The sequence below is a fragment of the Alligator sinensis genome, unplaced genomic scaffold, assembly GCF_000455745.1.
Source record: "Alligator sinensis unplaced genomic scaffold, ASM45574v1 scaffold1329_1, whole genome shotgun sequence".
Taxonomy (NCBI): Eukaryota; Metazoa; Chordata; order Crocodylia; family Alligatoridae; genus Alligator; species Alligator sinensis.
Genome location: NW_005842460.1, coordinates 714874 through 741388, shown reverse-complemented (window position 1 = coordinate 741388; position 26515 = coordinate 714874). Strand labels below are relative to the sequence as shown.

Sequence of the window (26515 nt, the reverse complement as noted above, 5' to 3'; positions counted from 1 at the left end):
ATTTTGCATAGAAAACAGCATGTAACTTATTTTGCTTTAACCTAATCTGAAGGGGATCACTGAGCCGTAAAAGTTAAATCTCACATTTGTGCTGTGAGCCAAGAGATGCTACTGGAATATTTTAAGACCAGTTTTATATTGAAATTAAGTAGTCAGAAATCCAAAATAACGCAGGAGTGTGGGCTCTGAACATGCCTTTTTTTCTATAACCACCCACAACCTGTCTACTGAACGGCTTGGTCCCCCTCCACAGAGCTGATAAGAAGTACAAGTGAAAGGATACTCCACAGTACAGCTCATATTATGTTCACTTTATTTAAATGTCACCTGTCCCCTTACCTGCCACCCCTCACAGAAGCCTAAACAGTTGTATGCAACAGCCAAGGTTACTCTGGCTTATAAGAGAGTCATTTCAAACTGGTTGGGGAACCTGTTTCCCCGAACTCGGTCACACTATAGGTCTCACCACGCTGCTTTCATCACCACACTTGGCTTCCGTGGCTGTAATTCATTACCTGCCCCTGCCAATGCCGTAGTCGCCATTCTGTTCCATCTGTGAGATTGGCAAATCCTTTTGAGAATAGCCTTGCTCTTGGTGCCCTGTCAACACACTGGTATGTCGCTCCATGACAAAACTCCTGGAGCTAGTTCTGTTCAGTGGTCCATCCCCTATCGACACGGTACCGACTGCAGCTGGGCTTTCTGCAGAGTGTTCCGAGCTACCCGAGGGCCGGAAGTGAGGCTTCACACTGTGCGAAGTAAAAGAAGGTACTGTGATGATTTATGACTTGACAGAGTTGCACCAACTCGAGTACTTGCAAATGAACTGACCCAAAAGCATTCTGTCGGTGTAAAAACCCACCAAACCACACCTCCCTGCTTTACCAGGAAACAATTCCGTCGTTAGGATAACTCTGGCTTTCGTTACAACTGTGAGCGTGCTGCGTTGCTCCAAGTCAGCTGCCCCCTCAGTCGCACGTGAAACCTTCAGTGAAAGCAACTGGCGTGCCACCACGTGCAAGAGCTTCAGAGATGGAAGCTAATTGGCCAGTGTAGCATTCAGCTTTCTTGCTCGTGAGACCATCTTCACGCAATCTACTGCCTCATTCACTGTACAGCTTCCAACAGTAGCAGCCAAGAAGGTTGCAGTGCCCATCCTCTCTATCCCTTTTCAGTACACAACCCCAACACACTCCCAGAGCAAGATGGGGGGAGGGAAAAAAGCAATCAAATAATTAGACACACATGGATGTCTTTTTTTCCCCCCCTAAACAGGCAATTAATTCTTGCATTTCCTATTTAAAGTACTTGACTTTGCAAATCATTTAAATACACTAAGCCAAGAATTCTCACTTTGCAAAGAATCATCATCCCAAAACACACATCCTTTATCAGCTCCCTTGTATGAGCCCTTACAGTGGCTTGAGAACAAGCTGCGGTCTGAAAGAGAGCTCCAGGCATATTCCTCGGCTCTTACATCTCACGTGCAGTACCTGATCACCCTGGTGTCAGTCAGCAGCACGAACTGCTCTGAAGTGCAGCTGCCCCTGCCAACACTCGTGCCAAACACCCACTAGACAAGAAGCCAACTCACCTACATGTGTACTTCTGTCCTAGTGTGGGAACCTTCCATTTAGGCACACGCTGCAGGCATGTTGCAACAGTTCAAGATAAATTCAATTTGATCAGTTTAAACAAATGTTTGTTTAAACCCCCAAAAGTCCAATATTAAACTAGCGACTACTCACATGATAAGGTAAATTGTTAAGTGTGATAAGACAAAAGGAGAAGCATGCAATCCTCTCCCAGGAGAGTTTTCAAGGGTGGAAGCGGGGGGCCTGCAATGTTGTAGGAAGACTGGACAGTGCTTTCTGGATTCAAAATATTTTATGAACCAACAGGCGTCTCCCAGGGAAGCAGCATTTCTCCACCAGCAAAATGGAGCAGAGGCAAAGATTTTTTTTTTTTAAAAAGGAACAGCTGGTATAGCCTTGTTATTTAGGGGTTGTTTGTACCTTACTCCCTCCCAAAGAAAGTGTGTGGCTAGAACAAGATTCTTTTTTTCTTATTATTTTTCAGCAGCTATTAGACATTGTTTTGTAGATGCTAAGAGTTAAGACCTGGGAAGTCCATGAGAAGTTAATGAGTTCTAGCACAAGTGTTAACATTTTATTGCACATCTGCTCTAAAGAGGGCCCTGAACCACTTGCAATCCAAACCTCACAGCGCTGTTACACAGACAACCAGAGCAGCAGTTTAGAAAGCATGTTTAATGCCAAGCTGAAGAACAACCTGCAAATATGGCATTTAAGGAAGTTCTCAATCAACTCAATCCAGGGATGTCACCTCCACCCAAACTGCATCCCCAGATGCAGAAAACCACCAAGCTATAGAAGTCAAGTACTTGCCTATTAACTTATCTGCTCGATTCCAGGTCCTTAGGGCTCGTAGCAAAGGAGAACATTAATACAGAAAGTGCCAGAGGGGCACATACTGCTTGACATATTATGTGAACACAACAGATAAGTATTCAGGGAGTCTTATTTTTCTCACTGAAAAAGGGACAAATCTCAAGAACGGGGCAATCCCTGTGCTTCCAAAAATTTAAAAATCAGACTTGATGCACTAACAAAGAAACAATATGAAAACCAGAGTATTGGCTTGCTTGCGGGTCCAATAGACTATCCTCTACACAACACACTAGGGACCAGATTTTAGCCAAGTTAGTTTCCAAAATGGTGAGACTTAAACAGTAAGTGAAAGCAGAACTCCCTGCTGTACGGATTCAGCCCTCAGATCTCATAATCTTACCCATCATTGAGAAGGTCACACAAATCTCAGCCTGGGCAAAAGAACAAAGCAGTAGAAAAGGAGAAAAGTAGGAAGCAGAGGAGAAAATGCAGAGAGAAGGAAGAAAGCTAAAAGAAACAGGAAAAGGTGGAACGTGAAACGCAAGGATGCCCAGACTTTCACGTGTTAGACCTATTTTCTCTAAGTGGATATCTGATCATCATTGGGCCAAACCAGAGAACTGCTCATCTTGCTGGTATCCTCATAGGAGGAAGCTATTTACCCCAGCTGTCACCCTGCTTAAAAATATAACATTTTACACCTGCTTCCACAATACAGAGTTGTATCAGAAGCCAGACTTGACATCGAAATGCTGAGACTGGACTGGGGAACTGTGCGTGCATGGAAGCAAGTCTCCACAACACAGAGCACCGCGCAATGAAGTCCCTGCACTAAAGCTACTTGGAAGAGCAGCTTAAAACGAGATGTGCCAAAAGAATCCTGCATATTCTCAAAAACAAACCTTCGCTCCAAAACGGATTCACCTAGTCGAGTCCCAGACCTTTAAAGCTGCTTCTGTTCTGAAGAGTTTCTCTTATTAGGGCTCTGCACAATGCAGTGGCATTCCCGCAGGCAGCAGCATCACCAGGAGATAAATACAACATGCCATTATCACACATGGCTAAGCCTGCATAAAACCACATAGGCCAGCCTCTGGCAAGAAAGTCTGAACTGTCCTTCACTGAGCACACGTGGACAGGAGCTTGCTCCAAAAGCTGCAACAATGGCAGTCCAAGAACCATCAAATAACCAGCATGAGAAGCTCTGCCTGAAATGGGGAGGTGTGCCTCCTTCAGTACAGAACTAGCCCAGAGAATCAACAGCCATCAAGAGGCAAACGCATTCCACCCTCTTATTTCCAATCTGGCTAGATGGCACCTATCCAAACCGTCAAAGTCACGTGATTAGGATCTGTACAGTGAGTGTGCAAAGTGCACTGAAAGTTTCCCTACCAGGAGTTGTACAAACCCGTGCTAGAGGGGTTTACTAGGGCTGTTTTGGGCTGGCAGCCTAGAACGGTTAAACCAAGACTGCTCAGAGAAGGGCACTTACAAAGGCAGAGATGACGTTTCTTGCTTCTACCTGGGAAGTAAGTAGAAGTACTGTATGTTCATCTCAGATGATTTTTTACCTTCTTGTACATGCCAGTTTTAGTAACATCTCCATGACCTAATTGGGCAAGATATACAAGATAAACCGAGACCTAGGCACAACAGCTTACAGAGCACAAGAGCCTTCTGTTTAGGGTTTAAACGCAGCTGAAATTTTAGAGAAACACGTCCTTAAATTAAGCCACCTTGCTACTCCAAAACGCAGCCTAAGACTTCGGTCCGTCGCTGAAGGTCCAATTTCAAAGTCCGTCCTTTGGTGATCACGTTGATTTGTGGCCATGTACTTTCACTTCACTACAAAGCATTTACAGCATGGGCAGTTGTCAACTGAAGTCTCAAACAATATACAAGCGATCATTGTGTTTAGCAGCTGCTTGCTGAGTTCAGTAAAGAAGAAAGTCCACAAATAAGTTTCCTCCCACACAAGCAGAGATTACTAGTTGTTTTTGGGTTTTTTGTTGTTGGTTTGGGGTTGGGTTGTTTTTTTTTGTTGGGGGGGGGGGGGGTGGGGGGGTTGTAATTACAGAGCATGGCTCTAGTGATACACAAAGCTGCTTTCCTCTTCCGTAAATGAGAGTATTTTGAGTTCAGTCCTTAAAATTAATCAGAAGACACACATGGTAAATGAATTGGTGATAAATTCAGCACCTAGTAGCTTTACCAAACTGTTGCTACAGCTTTTCGCTCTCTGAAGTAGAGAAAGCTGAATGACTGAATACAATGTTAGCCTCACTACAGAAACCGAATTGTTTTGTAGGAGTCTGTGCTCAGGAAATAAGGCAGACATAATTAGCTAGAAGCACTACTTTAAATCTGGAAACCCTCCACATCAAGACTTATTTTCAGCAAGCACATGATTTCAACTCCTTTGAAGCTTTCAAAGGAGTCCTTACCTTTGTAAGACTCTCCGGGACACATTTATTATTTATTTTTTGGGCCTCACCAATGCTGGCCCGAATTTTAGGCTAAATTTAGTTTAAAGCAAGTTCCACAGACTTCGCAAACAAGGAGACAAATGGTTCAGATACGAGACATTAAACCCCTGATGATTATCGTTAGGAGGCCAAAGCTGTAAGTTCTAGCAGCTCTGCCTGCTTCCCAGTTCTTACCGGTTTCTATGGAATGGGCGACCTATACTCAAAGCAGCATTTGTCTTATATGATCCTGGTGAACTAAAGCCATTCACAAATCCACCATTGGGAAAGGGAGCCTGAAATGAAAATACAGAACACAACAGGGAATCAGCAGCTGAACCGAGATAACAAGGATACAAACTTGTAAGCATCAGGAGTACACAAAGGCTCAGATATCTAACAACGGAAGTAGCTGCTTTTTTCCACAAACCGTTTAACATCTCAGCCCAGAGCTACCACATTCCCTGCACTGCTATAATCCACTGCTTAGAAAATCCTTCTTGAATCTACAGTTTGCAAAGCCACCACGTCCTCATGGCCCCTTCTGCCCACAAAAGACAAAGAAAACCCTCCACCTCCAAGCTTTATGTTGCACAAGTTTAATTTATAAAAATATCCTTCAGAATAATTGCAGCAGATGGCATGCCACGGCTCCTTTCAGAACCCACCTTTTTCTGGCTGCTACCATCAACTAAAGAGTCGGTACACAGCAGCACGAGGAACAAGCATGCCAGCTCATGTCTTCTGCAAGACAGAGGGGCCCACCCCTACGCTCCATTTTGCTATCTAAGTTCTTGCAGAGCAGGTTCATAGAAACTAGGGTCAGAAGGGGCCTCAACAGATCGCCAATCTGATTTTTCAAGCTGTTATCTTTAATGTAAATTACTTACCAGTGGTGTTTCGAAGTAAGGTGCAGGGCTTGGAGACCAGGTCTGAGGCACAATACTGTAGATAGAGTACTGCTGAGGACTATAAACAGGCTGCATAAACAGTGGTGAGGCAAACTGTGCTTGTGTTTGAACCGGCTGAGTATAGACATTGGAATCCACTACCCGGTAACCATTCTTAGCAAAAAAAGTGTTGATGGCTTTTATCCTTGCCTGAAAAAGAAATGAAGCTGTGTTACATGCCCCACATAGCAAGGAAAGAACAAGTGAGAAGATTTATAATGCTGTAGGTAAGGGAGAGAGGAAAGCTTGTGTTAACTACTGGCTACAAGCAAGCTTTGTGCGATCGACCTGGTTACAGCATTGGTTCAATCTTCTGACAACCCAAGCAATAAGTTGAAGCCACAGAATCACTGGGAACTAAAATGTTCTGCTGCCTCCTACAGCAATAGCTGTCATGTAGACAGATTAACTATGAAAAGTGAAAAAGTCAGTGCTTTGAAAGATGCCATGCTTCAGCCCCTGCCGCTTAGTTTGCACAGTAAGTCTGGAGAGTTAGACTCCACTCACAGCACAAATCCAGCTTGTTCAATCTCACTTAGAAGAGAACTGTGTAGTCCCTGTGCCGAGTTTCACAGACACAGGTACAAGTCTGAAAGTTGTTAAAGAAAAAAAAAAAAATGTATATGCACATGACACCTTTGTTTGGAAAAGAACTGGAAAGAGTCACCATCCACTAGATAGTAAGATTTTGTAACAATCCATACAGGACTCAAACTGGTGAGCAAGGGGACACCTGCTGAAATCCAGGACTAGTTACTTAAGTTATTAATAAGTTTGCAATGCCTGCCAAAAAACAACCACAACACTGCCCTCAAATCTTCCCTTAGCCCACAAGTGTCTTACCATTATTGGCTTGCCCTGAAAGGTTTTTACTTCTTCCCTTAAGTATTTAAATGCCTGTGTACATACGAAAGAGAAACATTAATCAAAATAGCATTTGGGTAAAACTACATTTCTAAAAGAAACTAACAAACAGTCGATCCCGAGGTTGATTCTTTATTTTGGCACTAGTTTCATTTAAAAAAAAAAAAAAAAAAAAAAAAGTGTAAGAGGGAAACGGGCATTGTGGTACTTCAAAAAGGGCCTGACAATCTTTTTAAAATCCCAGCATGGAAGGGACTGTATCACATTGCTATCAAAAAGGAGTTTTCTCTTCTGTTCCAGGGATTGAACTGCCAGTAGTTCAATGGAGCAGCATCAAAGTATTTGCATGTCATACGTCACGAGTACCCTGCTCAATTCTGGACACTAGGAAACTACACCAGACGGTTTGTGCCATCATGCAGATTAAGCCCTGGTTTGCGACATTAAGCGGTCTTCACTGAAAAGCACCTTATTTTTCTTCACCCAGCAGAAAGCCACCATCCACCAGCTTAGTCACAGAGACACTCAAAATTTTAATCCAAAAGATTAAAAAAAATGGAAGTTCAAGAAGAGGAAGTTATTCCTGACACTATTTCTCAAGGGAGGGGGATGATGGGAAAACACCTTTCAGCTTTGCTTTCAATTGTGTTTTCAGACCCTTTTGTTTAAACCTTGCACCTTTGTAGTTGTTACTGCCACTGAGGAATATATTCAAAAAAGTTTTTCAACCAGAAGGGATTCATGAAGCTATTTCTACTATTCTTAAATATGTTATGAAAAATAAAAGAGGATCTACTTTGTCTTGAGACTGCCCCTTAAGAACTACAAAAACAAGTAGGATACCAAGGAGCTTGTTCTGGTTTAAACAAAAGTAACAGCTCAGATTTGGGATGCTAGATCTTGCATCCGACAGTTAACTTTTGGATTAGCTGGGTACTTTTATTTCACCGACAAGGGCAGGAAAGGATGTTGAACTTCAACTAAGTAAATTCTTGGCTCCAAAAGGAAAATAGGATAGGTTAATCTCAATCTTCCCTTACAGCAAGTACTATGACAGGGGTCAGCAACCTCTGGACCCAGCCCATGGACACGGGGCTTCGGCAGCGTTCAGTCTGGCACTGCCTTGTGCAGGGCAGCTGTGATGAACAGCGGCAGGATCCTAGTGCCCTCCCTCAAACGGAGGGGGGGCAGGCTGTTCTGGTCCGCAGATGGAATGACAATGCCTACCCCCTGTTCCACTGCATCTCACAACAGGGGGTAGGCACTGTGGGGAAGGGACAGACTAGTTGAGACTACATTGAAGCTCAAGGTCATCTTACCTGTTGTGCATCAGTATCAGACTGGAATGTAATGTACCAGTTGTTATTGTGAGCGAACTCGCAGCTTATCACTTTGGGGCAATTCTCATTTTTAAACAGAGCCTTAACTTCCTAAAGCAAAAAAAAACCAAAACAAAAAACCCTTGTTACAGCAACCCCCAGTCCAAAGATGCGAGAAGCTTAGTCAGCCAAGGCAAGCATTTCTGTTTCTCTTCCAGTTCCTAGATTACTGAAGACTCGCCCAAAAATATTTCTGATCGTCTGCAATGGACCTTCACGTTATCTTGCCCTTTACAAGACTGACAGCTGGCTAACTGAGGATACCTATATTTTAAAACTTCTCTCTGGCTGGCTGTTGACTCGTATACATAATAATGTAGTACCCAAGCAAGCTCCTCACTTATATTTTCGTTTCTACTGAACTGTGCGTGCAGAGAAGCAAGTCTCCACAATACAGGATTTTGAAAAGATGATTTTTTTTTTTTTTTGAGATCTCTCTCCACAGGAGTAATGTCTGTACTGTTCTTTAAGAGCCAATGCCATTAGCTCACCATCCATTAGTTTTTCAGATATAAACCAAAGGGCATTTCTGGTAAGGTTGGGAAGAAATTCCAACAGCATTAAGCAGTCAAGGGAATGAAATGCCTTCATACCAGAAAGTTTACCTCAACCAAGGCCCTTCCAAATTAAGATTCTTAACGCTTGAAGTAAACCGTACAGCAAACTGTATGCAAGAAGCAGCCTGTGTCATCATGAGTTGCAGATTTTTAAAAGGGGATAAAACAGACCTCCAAGATTTACAAGGAGGAATCTGTTCATATGGAACTGCATTAGTTGTGCTAGTTTACACAGTTGCTGTATGAATGCCTGCACTCATGCTGAATTACATTTCACCTGCAAGTTTATACCGATTAATAAGGGTGTGCGAAACGGGCCGTATTCGATTCAGATTCAGCCTGAATCGGGGGACAGTGATTCGATTCGTTGGTTTGGATCGCTGTCCCAATTCGATTCGGCAGAATCTGAAGATTTGATGTTGATTCAGAGAATCAGTGATTCGGCCATAGGTACAGCTTTAAATGTTTTTTCTACATACCTCAAGGTACCAGGTACAGCTCATGAATGCCAAGATGGTGGGGCAGATGGAGCATCCCATGGGAGTCTGGGAAAAGCCCCCACGTGTTTGGTGGTGGACCCCCCCCCACCCCTCTGGCTCAGCGATTAGCTGCAGGGGGACCCCGAGTGCTCCCCCCAGACCCAGGAGGCACCAATCGCCAAGCTCGGGGGCAGCGGACTCCCCTGCACTCCTGCGGGACACTCCATCTGCCCCACCATCGCAGCATTCACGAACCGCCTGGTCCCTCGAGGTATGTATAAAAAAAAACATTTAAAGCTGCATCTATGTCCGAATCACTGAATCTCTCCAAATCGACTTGGAGGATTCAGATTTGATACGGCGAGATTAAAGGGTCTCCTGATTCTATTTGGATTCAGAGATTCAGCCACTGAATCAGGCCGAATCTCCGCCAAATCGAATCAGTGACCGAAGCTTCGCACAGCCCTACCAATTAGCATGCTCTGTAAAAGTCACTTTTTCTGTTGCTGTCTGAAGTAATGTTTAAGCCATTCAATAAAGTTTACCTCAACAGGGGTCGTTTCAGGGATCTCACGAAGAATAATGATGCATCGTTTGTGGTTTGGTCTTACTTTCTCTCCTCTCTCATCCACTTGTACCATAGGAGAAGCTAAAATTTAAGTTAGAAAGTTGCTTTAATTTGAAAGCATGGGATATTAACTTCAAGATGCCCAGCCCCACACACATTTATAATAAGACGACAGAAAGATAAATGTTTTGATACATTTGTAGATTCACAGCATTTAATGTTACACAATATAGTCCACCTGTAGCGTACGGGCTTTTGAATTCCTGACTCCATCAAGAAGCCACAATAGACAAGAGGGACAATTTTTCAAATTCAGAATAAATTTCAAGCATCCAAAAACAGCCCACTGACACGTTAGTGGGTGCAACTAAAGTATCATCTGAAGGCTGGAAGAAATGATGGTTTTGTTGTTTATTTCTACCATTATAAATCCATTGCTATAGACTTTAATTACTTGCACAAATTAGTTCCTAAAGAGCTCAACGTTGATAAACACGAGATATGTGAAAACGCAATATAAAAATCTTCAAATCGTAGTTGGCAATTTGGAAATTAATCTTTTGCCAAAAGCAAATTTTTTTCCCCAAATAGAACTGCACCTCTAAAAAAAAGTTCTATAATACTTTTTAAAAATGGGTGCCCAGCAACGTTAGCATTAAGCAATATTACGAAGAAGCATACAAGAACAGTCTGCATTTCTTGCAGAGTCTGAATGCATTGAATGCTGAGGTCAGCAGGTTTTTCAGACTCACAAGGACTGCAAAAAAAAAAATCAGCCCATAAAGACTGCGCTGACTTCTTGTGAACGTATTTTGTGACCAGGTCACAAAATCCTTAGACGCAGGGGTATCAGTGCATCTCGAGCAGGGCCAAGGCGGTGATCCTCTCCCTCTATACGACACTGGTCAGGCTGCAGTTGGAGTACTGCGTCCAGTTCTGGGCGCCGCACGTCAGGAGGGATGTGGACAGCATGGAGCGGGTCCAGAAGAGGGCCGCCACCATGATCAGGGGGCAGCAGGGCAGGCCCTACGAGGAGAGGCTACGGGACCTGAACCTGTTCAGCCTCCACAAGAGAAGGCTGAGGGGGGAATCCAGTGGCCTGTTACAAACTAGTCAAGGGGGACCAGCAGGCATTGGGGGGAGTCCCTGTCCCCCCAAGCACTACCAGGAGTGACTAGAAATAACAGTCACAAGCTGGCAGAGGGTAGATTCAGACTAGACATCAGGAGGCGCTACTTCACTGTCAGGGCAGCTGGGATCTGGAACCAACTTCCAAGAGAAGTGGTGTTGGCTCCTACCCTAGGGGTCTTTAAGAGGAGACTATATGAACACCTTGCCGGGGTCGTTTGACCCCAGTGCTCTTTCCTGCCATGGCAGGGGGTCAGACTTGATGATCTGCTCAGGTCCCATCCGATCCGACCAGCTATGAAACTGAAACTACATGGGTACAGTATTTATCCAAATGCTGGAAATCATGAAGGCAGTCTTCTATCATAAGTGGAAATAACGATATGAGACTGGTTATCTGATACGACTGCAAGCTGCAGCTGTGTAATCACTGTCCTTAAGCCCCCTTTCAAAAAAAGTTTTAAAATAATGGTCAAAACCCAAGGCTGCTCACAGGCAGGGATATCAGTAGATAATCTTTGCATAACTGAACAATGAGTTCTTGCATTATCTGAAGTCATGAATTCACTTGAAACATGCACTGCATGGTGTTGTGCACGCACTCAATATTTAAAATGTGCCGAGTACTCTCTGCTGACTGTCCATGAGACTGGAGGACACTCAATACCTTCAGAAGAATTAAAGGGCACACCCCTTGAATACAAACCTATTTTAATTTTTTGGTGGCTATAAAACAAGCTCTAGGAGTTAGTGCTTTCAAGTTTCACATTTAAAATTTGAGAAACAGATCTTACATTTTTTTTGGACGGTAATAAGAACCATTTGCATCAAGAAGGCACAAAAAAATGCAAGTTTCTAGGCAGTCCGACTGAGAAATTCAGATGAGATCTGGTAAGACGGTTATGGCTTCACCATCAATATTATAAAAACCTCTTGTACCAACTGCCATGTGATAGGAAGTGTGCACAGTCAGCATGAGAGTGCACATAGGGAAAACTGCCTTTCTGAAGAAACTTTCTACATCAGTAGTTTTCAACCTTTTTTCATTTACGGATGCTTAAAAAAATTGAATGGAGGTGCAGACCCCTTCTGAGAGCTGTTTGAAACCAGTTTGAGGAAGTTTACTGAAAAGTCACCAAAATAGTTACTTATACATGGATATGCTTTTGGTTAGCATGACTTTGTTTCAGAATCAACTACAGCTCATTTCCCCCACAAAAAAATAAATAAATCAGTAACTATGTAGCATCAGCTTGCCAGAACACAATAGGTTTAAAATTTAAGAACTCCTCAGTCAAACTGGCTGCTTGCATCACTCATCTAGACATGCTTTTATAAAGACTTAAACATACATCTCAATACTTCAAGAATAAGGTCCATATCAGTGGTCAGCTTCTTAATTCCTTCCATGTTGGCAATTGTCCATATTGGAATAAACTGATCGCTGTCCATTTGAGACATCAAGTAGAGATCCTTTGACAGATTCTCACTAGAAGTAAACAGGCATTTACACAAGTGAGAGGTTGGGGAGAAAAGCTTTAGCATGAAAAGACAATTCACTGTGAACATTTACAGTCTTTCTGGTCATGATGCATGTGCTCTGCAAGTTTTTTTTTCTGGGACTTACTGGGTCAAAGCTAGGCAAGACAAACAGCAATACATATATAATGAAGCAGCACAACAAAAGGGTGCCCGCAACCAGGTCTCTGGCACATTACACTGCCTTTAAATACTCTCGGAAGTCCTTAGGGTGGAGTGTATGTGATTACTTGACCTCAATCTCTTAAGAGCTGTGAAATACAAAAAAATTCTGTGGTCTTCACTGCAGAATAAGGCTGCAGCGCAGAAGCTGCATGAGTGTGACAGCCAGGCAATTGTCTTTGCAATGCTTCGACAAGTTTCAGAGAGCATCCGCAGAAAGTCTCCAGCAAAACTACATAGCAACCTTTATAGTCTGTTTGAACCAGCACTATCTGGGGCCCTTAGACAACTCTCTCAGAACCAACACACTTCCTGGGAGCTGAAGTAACTAGGCAGTGTCCCCATGTGTACATAAGAACTTTCTACACTGCAGTCCTGCTGATTCCCAGCAAGGGGCCTGAGCACATTCCCCTGCTCCCCACCCCCACCTCACGCCAAAAGGGCTCTTCAAAGCCAAGCATACAGTTAAAGCTGCTACTGGTTTGTCCCTTTGCATCTGAGTTCTCAGCATCGCAGAGAGCAACCACTGGGAGTGAGCTTGGAGCAAAAGTGCTGGTGTAACTCTGGGTTTGGAGAGTGCCTGCAAGTCAGGAGTGCTTGACCCCCATGATGGGGTCTGCTGCTATCAAAGTGTAGACGAGTACAGGGAGTGCTGCAATTGTACTGCTTTTCCACTGACAAATTCTGGGTCAAATATTAAACTAGTGGGGGTGCAATGCCCAGTTAAGCCCTCATGCTTTTATACCCTCATCTATGCCAAGGATGAATCCCAGAGGCAGGTTACACCCAGCTTGTCCATCAACAGCCAGCAGTTACACCTGCCATAGAAGGCAGAATAACTCTCCTTCCCTGGATTTCAGTTTCTTTAACTTTAGACTCCTAGATCAGCACAGGACAAAGATAGAGTCCTTGAACTTTAACCCCATGGCTTCAGGACAGGTTCTAGTAATTCATCTTTCGTTAGGAAGGTTCTTTCCCCAGATATATACACCTACAGGCAACCCCCGCTTAGCGCTCTTAATCGGTTCCGGAAAAACCCGAGCACTAAGCGAAACAGCGTTAAACAAAACCCATTTCCACGTAGGATTTAATGTAAATAAAGATGACTGGTTCTGCACCACCTGCCAGCCCAGACCCTGCGCTCCTGCAGCCCCACCCTGGGCCCTGCGCTCCTGCTAGCCCTGGCCGGGCCACTCCCGGCAAAGCACCACGTGGGCTCCACTAGGAAAGGCATCAGTTCCTCCCAGCCTCATTGTTCCGCAATGGCCCCTGCCAGCCCGCACCCACCGGCCACCAGTGCACCTGTGCACAGCCCCAACTGCCCTGCCCATGGGGCCAGAGTCAGGGACCTGCCCGCCCAGGGATTTATAGTGAGAAGGCAGCAGGGCTCTGGTGCGGGGTAAGCAGTGGGGCCACCCGCGCCCCACTTTGCCCAGCCAGGGCACCCTCCAGGGCACCCAGCACTGGGATGAGCCACCACCACCAGACTGCTGCAGGCTCAGGACAGCATCCATGCCCCACAGGTATGTGACCGGAGTGGAACAGGGCATGGGCTGCAGCCCAGGGTGGGGCAGCTCTGCGGGCTCAGATTGCACTAGTCCAGACCCTGCACTCCTGCCAGCCCTGGCCTCGGGCCCTGCGATTCCTGCCGCCTTGCGCCCCACGCTCATGCCCCTCACCCGCCCCTTCTCACTGCCGCCACTACTCCTCCCCGCCTGCTGGCTGCTCCAGCACCACGTGCCAGAGCAGACCCTGTGCTCCTGCCACCCTGCCCTGGGCCCCACTGGCCTGGGCTCCAAGCTCACATTGCCCAGCCCTGCACCCACCCCTTCTTGCTGTTACCCCTCCTCCCCGCCCGCTCCAGCACCACGTGCCAGAGCAGACCCCAGGCTCCTGCCACGTGGAATCCCTGGGTTCTTGCCAGCTGCCAAACACCGCTTCTCCTCACCCCTGCACTGAGCATTATAACGAAACATGCTCAGCACTGAGTGAAACCAGGCAGGTATTTTAAACGAGCGCTGTAACAAAACTGTGTGTTAAGCGAAACAGTGTTAAGCAGGGGTTGCCTGTACCTACAAACCTCTTGATCTGCACTGACACCACTGCAAAATAGCACCATGCTGGAATGTAATGTTACTTGCAGGCTGCCTGCTGTTCCTTGTATCCCAGCAGCAAGCTCAGGATTTGATCTCTGGTCTCTTGCCCTATAACCTCCTTTTCACTGTAAAATTTTAACCCACACCCAGAGCACAAGACATTTGCAACCAAAACACCAAAACATTTATCTGCAGCTTTTATAAGCAATTTAGTAACATGAAAAAAAATTAGTCATGCTATACCGTGAGAAGCAGAATTCAAGTTGTTTCTTCAAACATTCTTTAAGGTCTTCTGTAGACACAGCAGAGCCTCCTTCACCTAAAGGTAAATATTAAATTAGCTGATTGTCACTGGATCTCAGCAACACGTTATTGGAAATAAAATGCAAAAAAGAATGTTTCTTTGTGCACAAAGAACGGAAAACTCAAATCACTCTGTAAAAGATGAATGGAAACAAGAGACAGGTTTTATAAGTTAGTGCTACTTTCTCATATCTTGTAAACTGGTTTACGAGCCTCGTTCAAATGTTAAATAGCCCCAAGATTTGGCCCATGAGCATAAATGCCTTACCTGTGGTCATTTCTATAAGAGCACTAGCTAAAAACAAAACATGCTGGATCTCAGTCATTTGAGTGACTATTAAAGTATAATTCCCAAGACCTTCTTAGTAACTGCAACTGCACTTTTAAAGAACTTCTCTAATGAAAACGCAGGACAAGAGTGGCACAATATTTATAGATTTTTTTTCACTTTCACCCAGTTAGACTAATACTGCATTTTTTAAATGCACAAGGAGTTAAGCAACACCCACACATGCAGTCTACCAGGTTCCTAGGAAGGCAGCATGGCTTGAGCTTTGCTGTTTTGCTATTCTGAGTGCTAGCTTTCAGAAGATCAAAGTTAGTAAGAAAGCCTCCATTTTGAGAGGAGTGTGAGCTCGTTTGCTACACTGCAGCAGGTAATTAAACACTGTTTGTAGAGCAGCGTTCTTGCCGGCATCTATATTACAAATCCAAGCAAACAAGTTAGCAAGCCAAGCCATATTTATTTCCATTTCCCAATAAAAACGCTCTTGCAACGTATACCATAACGAAAGGACTGCATAGACTAACAAGCCATGTTCATACACTTGCACAGAAATTCTTATTCTTGCCAGATATTCACTCTCAAAGATCTCAGAGCATGCAAAACTAATGATTTTTACATGGAAGCGTATTCTAGGCAGTGGTGATAAGTAGGGACCTACCAAACTCACGGCAGATGTAGTGTGCAGCAGCTCATTTAATCTTGCACGTTCCCCTGTGCACACTTTGCCCCTTGCCCCCCTGCTGTTGATTAGCAGAGGGCACTGCCACTCCATCCTGATAAGCAGGGAAGCTAAAACCGCAGTTTTAAACATGGCGCCATTCTTGCCACCCCACCAGTCAGCAGCAAACAGCAGGGCCATCCAGAGCCCCTCAGCCAATCGGTGGCAGGAGACAAAAACGTGGTATTTAAAACTGCAGTTTTCGCCTCCCCACTGATTAGGAGCAAACCACGGAGCCTCTCCACCAATCAGCAGGGGGGAGGGATGCACACAGGGGAACCTGGAAGGTTAAAAGAGTCACAGCATACCCCACGCTGCCCATTGATTTAGGAAGGGGCTGAAAAAAGCAAGCATGCCTGCAAATCAAAATGCAAGCAAGATTTTCTACAGAAAAATGAATGTGAAAGCCTGAAAAGTGCAACACACTACTTGTGTAGGCAACCTTCCTCGGGCCCCTAAACACCACTCTGATGAGCAGATGAATATTTGGTCCCCCTGGAAGTCAGATCAGTTCCAGCCTGCCATTCCAGTTAAGGGTTTTTGGATTCTTCACCCCATTTACTCGTCAGTCCTTCACAATTCTAGTTAGTCATCTTCTGAACCTCCAAGGGGCTCAAGAACATAAATGTTCTGCACTCAGGTGGCTTTGTTCACGTGTTATTTATTTCGTATAGGATGTATTTGCTTATCATTAGGCTGCCCTCATCCAGTACAGGTTTCCCTCACTTTATGCTGTACAGGCAGTCCTCCACTTACAACGTTTATAAATTGACACCGTCTCAACTTTACAGCATGAGTTTCGACTTACAACGCTTGATCCAATGCAACACCATGTCAGCGCACAAGTTCGCTGCGTCGCTCATCAGCCTGAAGAACATCTGTCCAAACTTCCTTGGACACTTCTTTAAGAAAGCAGACAAGACTCCAGAAAAACCTACGGCCAAGACACCTGAGAAGATTCCAGCTAAGAACCCTCCAAAAAGTCCAACCGAGAGCCTTTCAAAAAGTCCAGCAAAGCCACCTCAAAGAAGTACTTCCAAATCAATAATATTGCTATTTACAATATAAATACATTAATGTAGCTATATTACTCATCTATAATTGATCGAGTACAAAATTCTGGGGTGTTTTTGGTGAAAATAGGGTACTGGGCCTTGGGGTTCAGGAACCAATCCTCCATTTATAACCTTGTTTCTTATGAGAAAATTGGTTCTGAGTTACAACATTTCGGCTTAATACGGGTTTTCAGGAACCAATTTTGTGATAAGTCCAAGGACTGCCTGTACACATATTCCTGAAAAACAGCGCATAACTCGAATTTGCATAAAGGGAACCCACTTTACAACATAACAAATAGAGATATGTTCCAAGACCCCCAGGCCCATTTCTACCACTTTTACAACACAATTTTGGTAGAAAGTTAGAAGCCATAATGGGGTTGCCAGCTATAGAGAAACATCGCAGACAGCGAGCAAGGAGCACAGAGCCACACAAGAGACTATATTTTGATGCGCGTCACTCCCACAAGGCACCACACAAAGCAGCTGGCTGCGGGCTTCCGCCATACCGATCGTGTAAGAGTGAATTTAGCTCACGTATAACAAATTTTTGGTGTAAAGAGGGTTATCGCATAAGAGCAAATTTGCATGTGCAGAACCCACATAAAGCAAGAAAAACCTGTACTCCTTTTGGATGGTTTACCAAGCGCTCCACCCACAGCAGAAGCATAACAGTTTTCTGGTACATAAGTACATTAAGAGCACAGGCAAATGTGTTAAGCTGTGCACTTCAACAGGCCTATGAGAAAGACAGATCGTAAACGCTCTCAGTGAAAGGCACCTCAAGATTACCGGTACTGACCACGCTGGCATGTACACTCACCAGAAGCATCATAAATTTGGTAGCCAAGATCTTCAGTTGCTAGGACCAGTCCATTAGCAGCTGCTTCCTCAACACCTGTGCCATTTCTTGGAGCTTCACAAGATGGGGAATACATCACTTCATACTGCTTGCAGCTATCCTCTGAAATCTCTACGTTACCTGGCACAAAAACAGCAACACAAAAAGGGGAAAAAGGATGCTGTCACTTCCAGACTATCTTCCAAAACGTGCATTTAAAGTGCATTACTTAGCCTGTTATGAGGAAAACTCAAGAATACTGTAACTCAAAGACTCCTTATCTGTTTCTTTACTTTATATTTGAGAGCATGGTCCATGCAGACAGTTTGTATTTCCCCGTCTAGGAAGCTTTCCTTGTTTGTACTGGTCTCACAATGATAGGCAACAAACTCTCCCCACCCCACCCCCTTTTTTTTTTTTAAAGTAAGCATAACAAAAGGACCCCCCTACACACACACACACACACTTCTGCCTATGACGCAGAGAAGACCAGGAAACACCACGAAAGTTATGCATTTAGCATACACTTAACATAGACGCTAAGTGCCAGGGCTCTGCAGATGTCAGAGGTTAAACTCCTTTTGTTTGTCCCACCGAGATAAGCAAGGTAGGAGAAATGCAGTGGAAGAAAACTCAGCCTCTCCCCTCTCCGGGGTCCCTTATGCAGGAGTGGGGGATCTGAAACGCAGCTACCACCCACCTGAAAATCAGCCTAGAACCACCAACCATTGGTCTCGGAGACAAATAGAACAAAAAGGTCACGATCTAACATGTTATATGGCTTCAGTTTAGACACTTAAAAAACAGAGATGAATTACTTGTAACAGCCATAAGTATTATTTGTCAAGGCAAAATGACATTTCTAACCAAAGGAGGCACTCATGCTGAAGCAGCAACTGATCTGTAAAATAAAAATGTCACTCACTGCGTTTCTCCTCACTTTGGCTGGCAAATGCTTTTAAGTTAAACTTTATATTGACTCAAAGACTTACCAAGAAGTATCATGTTACCAGAACCCCCTTCTCCTGGAGGACTAGACTTTCCCTCCTTACTCTCCAATCCAGGAGATAGCTACCCAAGCAAGGTTTAAGCTTGAAAAAAGTATTTTTTTTTTTTAAATTTGCCATGTAACATCCAAGAGAGATTGAAATGTGGAATAGCTCAATCTGCTTAGACTAAGCAGCCCTCAGATCTCAATCTTTCTGGTCATGGGGTCAAGTGTACACTAAAGTGCAGCAATGGTAAGAAAAAGACAACAGAAAAGGAAACAAAGGTGAGGTAAAAGAAGAAAAAGGTAGAGAGAGTCTAGAAGCCATTTCCACACATTTAGTGACTTGTTTCCCTCTTAGCGCGATACTTGATCATCACTGGGCCATAAGCGTTGCACAAGACTACCCCACACTGCTTCCCTTACTGAATTACTCTTCCCTCAGTATTGTTTAAGGCATCACCTCAGATTTTTAAGCCAAAACTCACTTTAACTGATCTTCTGTACCATGATGTTTGGCGGACTCAACGCACGCCAACTACATTTAAAGTCTAGAGCTGTACTATCAAGGTTAGGAACACCGGTTCCTTCTAACTCCTGGATTTCGGCTTAAACAGAATACACACAATCCCAACTAAGCAAGGGATTGAAGTCATTGGTCACATTTAGATGGGTAGCTCTGACATCTCACCCTCAGTATGAGTCCCTGATGTGGCTGCCGTTTCCGGCCACGAATGCTCAGTGCCATTGGTCACTTGTGCAGCTTCAGTGCTTCCCTGTGGAGCTTCTTGCCATACTTTTGCATTGGGATTTAAACCAGCACCTTTTGATGTTACCTGCTGGAGAGACCAAAGTAGACAGATTTATATAAAGACATCCAGAGTTCTGACCCATGTGAACCTGTCTAACCTTCAGGTTAGCACTTCATTTCTCAGGTCTGAATCAAGGGGGAGACTACAAGAGGCATTAGCTTTCCAACAGGCAGAGGTTAAGGAAAAACGGGAAAGGAAAAGCTCTCGATAAACTTTAAAACATCTTGTTCCCACTTCCCTTAGAGATGTTATGCCCCTTCCCCCTTTTTACTACCACCAAACAAGCAACATTTAGATAGCCACTGGGACAATAACATCAGCATGTCTTTTGAGAGCAGGGGAATCAGCCAGATAAGTTAGCAGATCCATATATATCATAGGCTTTGTAATGATTTGACTCGTTCATAATCCTTCAACCGTCCTTTCACCAGGAGATCTCTCCAATCGGAGCACAACCCAGGCCCTTCCTAAAAGAAAGCACAGGGAACCCTGCATCATGTCCTGCTCTGGTGACAGATGGGGAGCCTGCCGGATACAAACCATGAGATGTGTGGCTCAATTCAAAACCTATGCTCAGCAACAGACGTCCTGATTAACTGTTGACTGTGAAAAAATTCCTTATCAACTTGCTCATTCTGAATGCCAACACTTTGTCCAACAAGCATTTTACACTTCAGATATACCAGTCTGAATTAGTGGACTTGTCACTCAAGAAGCAGTAACCAAGGGGAGAAAATGTATTTTGGCTCCTGAAAGAGTTTTTTATGCCCTACCCGCTGCCTGCCAGGATTCTCAGGGGGCTAAACTTTGATACCGCACAACAAAATACACCCTAATTAGAATAACCGTTAAAGCACCAAGCACGTGGAGAGAAACCACTCAGTCTCCCAAATGAAACATCCCATTTTGTTGACTGGGAGGCATTTGTAGGTAAACAGGTCTTCCTGTAGCAAGAGTTGTCATGATCCAGAGTTATGGAATCCAAGACGACACAGGAAGTTGAGAATAAATAAAATTGAATTGGATGAGAACATCTTATCCACAGGATTGTAAGCTAACTGCTTTCAGGATTGCTATAAAAAGGGGGGGGCACAACATGAGACACGTACACAAACTGAGCCCTTGCAGTGTACCGGTAAATCGTCTTTCCCAAGGAAGCAAGGTTCAGTGCAGCCATGCATACAGATCTGGATTACCAGAACTCCCTGCAGCAGTTCCCAGTTGAAGAATGTCAATAATATTCACTCTCCCATGCTATTAGCACCTCTTTCCACACTCCAAGGCCACAAAACCACAAGGTTTTTCCACTTAATACCCAGGATCTTCCATTTCTATTTTAGAAGCGTTTTAGTGAACACTTTAGGATGTCTTCAGACACAGAACCTCTTTAATTCATACCACTTTTGAGGGTGAAGGACACATCTCTTCTAATACTGGCTGAAGACTTCTGCAATAGAGGCCCAATTGAAAGAATAAGGAAGTTTGATATTTCAGAGCCTGGCTTTCTAGTGTTTCTGGGGCTAAGGAGTGGCTTTTAGTTCATACCATGCCATGCACAGAAAACAAAAGGATAAGGAAGTGGACTGGATAGCCAAAGGGATTATTCTATTTTTCTCTGCCAAGAGCACACCTGACCTAAAACTCTGAACTTCTGGAGGGAAGCCTTCATTTAGTAGGGCCCTTTGACAGCTTCCTACAAGTGCAAAAAGCCTGCAAGTGAAAGTGGTAGTCTCAACAGGTTTGTGTGGGAGGGGAAAGAAATGACTGTAGTAGTCAGCTCTGGGAAGGAGAGTGCATTCTTCAGGGTTAGACGGAGATAAACCCAGAAGTAATGGATTTAATTTTAATCTGCATGAAGTTTTTCCCTTTGGTAAATCAGAGAGGAGAACATGGACGGGGAAGGGGAATGAGAACAAGCAGCAGTAACACGGTCAAATCAACACATGTAACATGCATGCATACCTCCCCGTTTGCACAGCCCTCAGGGCACAGCGATTCCCCCGAGGGTGCTGGACAGCAACGTAACTTCATAACGGCACAAAAAGAGCCAAACAGGCATTCACAAGTCCTGGTCCAAGTTGAGACAGAGTCCTCTACTGCAGTACGAACCCAGAGTCAAAAAATTCGGGACGTGCTTGGCTTGCTCCCTATCTTTTTACTTTGGGCTCTCCTCATCCATGGGGGAGGGACTGGGACTTCCCCACTACCAGTTTATCTCATCTTTCTATAACCCACCTTATGAAAGTTGCTGAGCTTTGTTTACACAGGGAGAGAGGTACCCGAGGCGGGCATGCCAGCACTGGTGCCCACATCAGGTAAGTGCAGATCACCGCTTGGCAAGTTTGTGGAGCTTTTAGCTCACTTGATGCCCTTGTGCCTTGCCATTATGCTTATCACTACATCAGGAGACTACGAGCACCCAGACAAATGTATTGCCAGCATGGAAAACGATTTCTTGTACAAATCCATCTAAGTATATCAAGAAAAGGAGAGCAGCTTTCAATGCACAACTTCAGTGTGTCCACTCTGTCAATGGCAAGGAACATCATCTCCACAGAGCAAGAATACAGGCTCCCAGTCTCAACCATGCCTAGCTGCACTGTCAATTAATGGTCCTAAATCAACAGGCTCTTCTCACACAGAGAGAAGTCGGGCTGGAAGGGACCTCCAGAGGTCATCGAGTCCAACCCCCTGCCTGGGGCAGGATCATCCCAACCCGCTTCAGCGTCATGAGAAGCTAACACAATCATTTGCCACAATACAAAACATACCTGGGCCTCATTTAAGTAACTACATTTTGTCGCAAAAAAGTCTTTCGATTACATAGTCACAATCACTTCTTAAATGGAGACTTTACTGAATTTAAATCTCCAATTAAGCAAAGACAGTATTTTAAGTGCCTGCTCTTCTGATGAAAGAATCAAGTTTTGTTTCATTTTATATGAGGCTTCCTGCCTCTGCTGTCGTAGGGATTTCACTTTCAAGAGAAGCGGTGCCCCTCTTAAAAGAGATTCTATGAACAGAGCTGCCTGCGTTCAGAATGGGGGGGCATCTAGATCCTCAGAGTGATCTCTGGCCCAACCGACTGCCATTTAACTTAGTTTTAAGATGCCCATTGATTTGGGAAGGAAACAGTCACATGTGCCACATTCTAGTAGGTACCACAACAAGCTGGTATTCAGCAGGTACCAACACAGCTAATCAAATCCTTTTCAGCAAAGTTTGGAACGTGAACTCTGCTTATAATCTGGCAAATGCTATTGGACCCATCTGATTGGAAGAAATACTTTAAGTATACTGGAAGGAGAAGGTTTTCATGATGAAGTCACAATTTCAGAGACCATAAGGGTCAGCAAAGCTAACTGATATTTGCATAATGACGAAGAGCCACCCTGTTTCAAATGTATGCTCAAAAGAGGGTTGAGTCTACCATAAAAACATCCAGAATCAAACAACTCCCAGCAGGCATATGCTGGCTGTGGCCAGCTTGTTATACTAGACAGAGTACCCATCCAAAAATCCCAGCTGATATGGAGTCAGACCACTGAAGGTTAGGGCCACTTTGAACATTAGCAGTGATGTCTGTGTCTGGCCTCGACTGACGGAAGAGATCCTGACACTCCCTGGATAGGGCTGCAGCTACTGGGGAGGATGACATATCTCTAGACTGAAAGTACTGCCTGCCACTCTCTTGGTTTTTCTAAGTTAGACTTCACAGTAGAGAAAGAATCAAACTGAGTTGTTTTGACGTCTCCCCCACCAAAAAAAACCCCTCCTTTTTCAGTTGCTGAATATCTTCTGTTTGCTGTCTGAAGAAAAGTTAAACACTTGCTCATCCTATTTTATCCTACAGCAAAGTCAAAATGCTGATTCTGTGACAGCTATAACTCCTAGCAACAGACTTGTGAGAACAAAGTTGTAGCTCCTTTATAGAAAGAAATATCTCACACTTCTGTACACCTCTCATGAGAAATTACAAAGATGAGTAAACTAAGGCACGGAAAAACAAGACACCTTGCCCAAGGTCAGTAGCTTACAGCAGGGCTGGAACAGAACCCCAGGCCTCCTGAGCCAATTCCATGACATTTCTGTTACGGGGGAAGGGAGGGACAAAGGAAGCAAATTTGACTACTCTCTTGGTAACTACTGACTTCTTCCAAGTTAATTAAGACAGTAAAAAAAACAAGCCCAAGTGATATGAGGTGTCAAATTGAACCCTAGCGGATTCAATTTTTGCCCTCTGCTGCCAACAAGCCGCAGTAGCTTGGTACCGTGAGCATACCAGATAACGCTCCCTCAAAGCAAGCTTCCAGTTGTGGGAAAACTGGTTTGATGAACACATCACAGTTTCTACATTACCCTCTTGCCTGCAATTAGTCCTTGTCACTTGGTAAAACACTTGAGAGACTCCATATGAAAAGAACTAAATGAAAAACAGCTTTGATTTTTATTAATTGGTTTTTCTGAAAAACTTTGGCATAACTGAGACGTGTGCAAGCACATGAGTATTTAGACTGCTGTTTCCTGGTGCAGCAGACCCTGTTTGGAATATCCCTACTTTTAACTGCTTGTGTCACACACCTCATCTGAGCCAGTCCTGCAGGGTCCCTTAGCACTACCATGGCTTTACAGCTGTGAAAAAAAACAGAAAAAGTAAACAGGAAAGACTACCCTGTTACACTTGTTGTGCTTGTCCAGCAATTTAAATAGCTGAAATGCACAATTCTCATATTTCCCAAAAAGGAAGTAATGTGAAAGCCACAACCCTGCATTTAGTTTTTAAGTTAAATGAGATGCATCAAATGATGATTGGAATAAACACTTTATGAAAGAAACCTCAAGCTATTCTTCCAATGAGCTTACTTTAACTTAATAATTATTCAAGCCATCAATTTGTTTGGCACTGCACGATGCATAATATACAACCTGTCCCCAAAGAGCAACAAGAGCCAAGTGTACAAAGAGATCACACTACCAGTCACTTATAGTTTACTCTATCAACAGTTATAGCCCTACACCAAGTTGTAAAGAAACTATATTTAATGCTAATAAATTTTCCACGTTAAGTAAAATTCTAGGCTTGGTTACTCTGAACTGCACAGCACAGCTACCCAGTTCCCACTGTACATGAGTGAAGAATTTCAGTTAAATGTTTTAAACAAAGAGCTCAGTAAGAGACTACCAGCTACCCTCTCCCTAGGTGCACACAACTCCCGGCCTCATATACAGTTTTGTTTTGTATAGCACCTTTCATACAGATTGTCCCAAGTGATTTAGATGCATAATGTGCAACAAGATGTTAATACTTCTTATTTCTTGTAGAGCTACTGGATCAGTCTGGTGTGTTATCCTACTAGCAAACTGAATTAACTGCCTTGAACTCGGTATTACAACAGAACACGGCCAGTCACAGACCAACGATCACACGGGTTAACTCATGGATAACAGTATCAGCAGAAACAGCTCTAGCAAAGCAAAAAATAAATAAGACAGGTTTCTATATAAAATTACCTGCTGTTGCCTACGACAGCTGATGCATCTGATTCAGTTAGTCTATAAGGTGCACATCTACCCTGCCTTCTAGTTACTCCCTGAATACAGATTCTTTTGACTTGCTTCAACTATCTCAAGAGCCTAGGCCCCATTTATTGGGCAAAGTTTTAATTTCTGTCAGTCGATTTCAATTCTACAATACGCTTCCAAACACTTGCTGCTGCAGAAGTCTTTAGCACTCGCCCTGCAAGTTTAGCTTTTCCACCCTGCCGTCAGTCTTAGGTATAGCTCGCTGTTCACAACTCTGAACACAGTTAGTTGCCAGATCAGTCTCGAAGAGGAATGCTACCTAGTGAAAAAAAAAACACGGTGAAAAATAAAGCATTAGGGCTCTATTATAGGAGCGCTGTTTTCCATCAGTCCAATTTTTTTAAATGGTTAGTTCTACACTTCAAGTGGGTTCTCAAAGTTAGTTTCCTCAAGGTTTTCTACCGCAGCAGATATTTAGCTATTTATCTGAAGGAAATAAGGCTATTAAAACTTTTTAAAAAAAAATACTTTAGGAACTTCTTGATTAGCCTCTGGGCGGTTATCCCTTAACCAAGTATGTGCAACCCGCTACTTAACCTGCTTATAGCAAGTTAAATCCAAACAATTTGAAACATTTTGAATAACAAACGCTGAATAGTGCATGATGCCACACACACACACACACACACTGGAAATAAGTTTCACCAAAGTGGGGCAAAACTTACTTGTTAAATGTTGATCTTTGAGTACAAATGAATAGGAGATAGATTTGGGTCCAAAAATCATGTTGCAATCTGGGGAGGAGGGGGCGGAAAGAAAACTTTCCTCTGATCAACTGAGTGTACAAAGGCAGGGTGTAAAGTTGAAGAAATGTTTCATCTCAGACACCGGCTCGCAACTGTTTTGTCAAAAAACAAAACCCCCCACCAAAAAACCCTGCTCCCACCCTGATAAAAACAAACCCCCACAAAGCTGCAGTTGGAGCTATCTACTGATGCCTCCATTAAAAGCGCAAATAACTGGTTCTTTCACTCGGGCAACGAGTCGAAGTCCCACCTACCCGACCTTCGCATCCGTCCCACCGGTTGAGAAACAACCCATCTAAGAGACCGGCGTGTAATTGCCTGAAGGAACCCCCCCCTTCCAAAAGATGATCTCTCAAAATGCGACAAACAATAAAAGCTATCCCCGCTGTCAAGTCCGCTCGAGCTTCAGAGGCAACGTTATTTAAAGTACAAAAAACCCCCCAGCACAGCGGACCAAGTCGGCCGCGTATTGACCGCGCTCGATGAATGGCAAACTGCTTGGGGAAAACCCCCTCCGCTCCTACCCTTTTTTGTTCGCTCGGGTTATGAAAAGGCGAGCGTGCAAACCCGCCTCGGCCGCTG

General features: G+C 44.1%; 1 protein-coding gene across 4 annotated transcripts in view; it reads right to left on the bottom strand.

The window, feature by feature from the left end:
* The window catches only part of LARP4 (La ribonucleoprotein domain family member 4), a 30595-nt gene extending 4191 nt beyond the window's left edge, over positions 1-26404 (bottom strand). The window contains exons 1-12 of one of the 4 annotated variants that reach the window (XM_025212388.1): positions 25853-26404; positions 25116-25446; positions 19484-19631; positions 17787-17945; positions 14842-14917; positions 12154-12290; positions 9651-9754; positions 8010-8120; positions 6670-6723; positions 5767-5976; positions 5072-5172; positions 516-749 (exon numbers count right to left, since the gene is read on the bottom strand). In XM_025212388.1, coding sequence (XP_025068173.1) covers positions 516-749; positions 5072-5172; positions 5767-5976; positions 6670-6723; positions 8010-8120; positions 9651-9754; positions 12154-12290; positions 14842-14917; positions 17787-17901 — 1142 coding nt within the window. In that variant the 5' untranslated portion in view covers positions 17902-17945; positions 19484-19631; positions 25116-25446; positions 25853-26404. Of the gene's footprint in view, positions 1-515; positions 750-5071; positions 5173-5766; positions 5977-6669; positions 6724-8009; positions 8121-9650; positions 9755-12153; positions 12291-14841; positions 14918-17786; positions 17961-18796; positions 19445-19483; positions 19632-21566; positions 21701-25115; positions 25447-25852 lie in introns of those variants that run through there. The other 3 variants (XM_025212385.1, XM_025212386.1, XM_025212387.1) reach the window with 3 other exon arrangements.
* Positions 26405-26515: the final 111 nt, after the last annotated feature.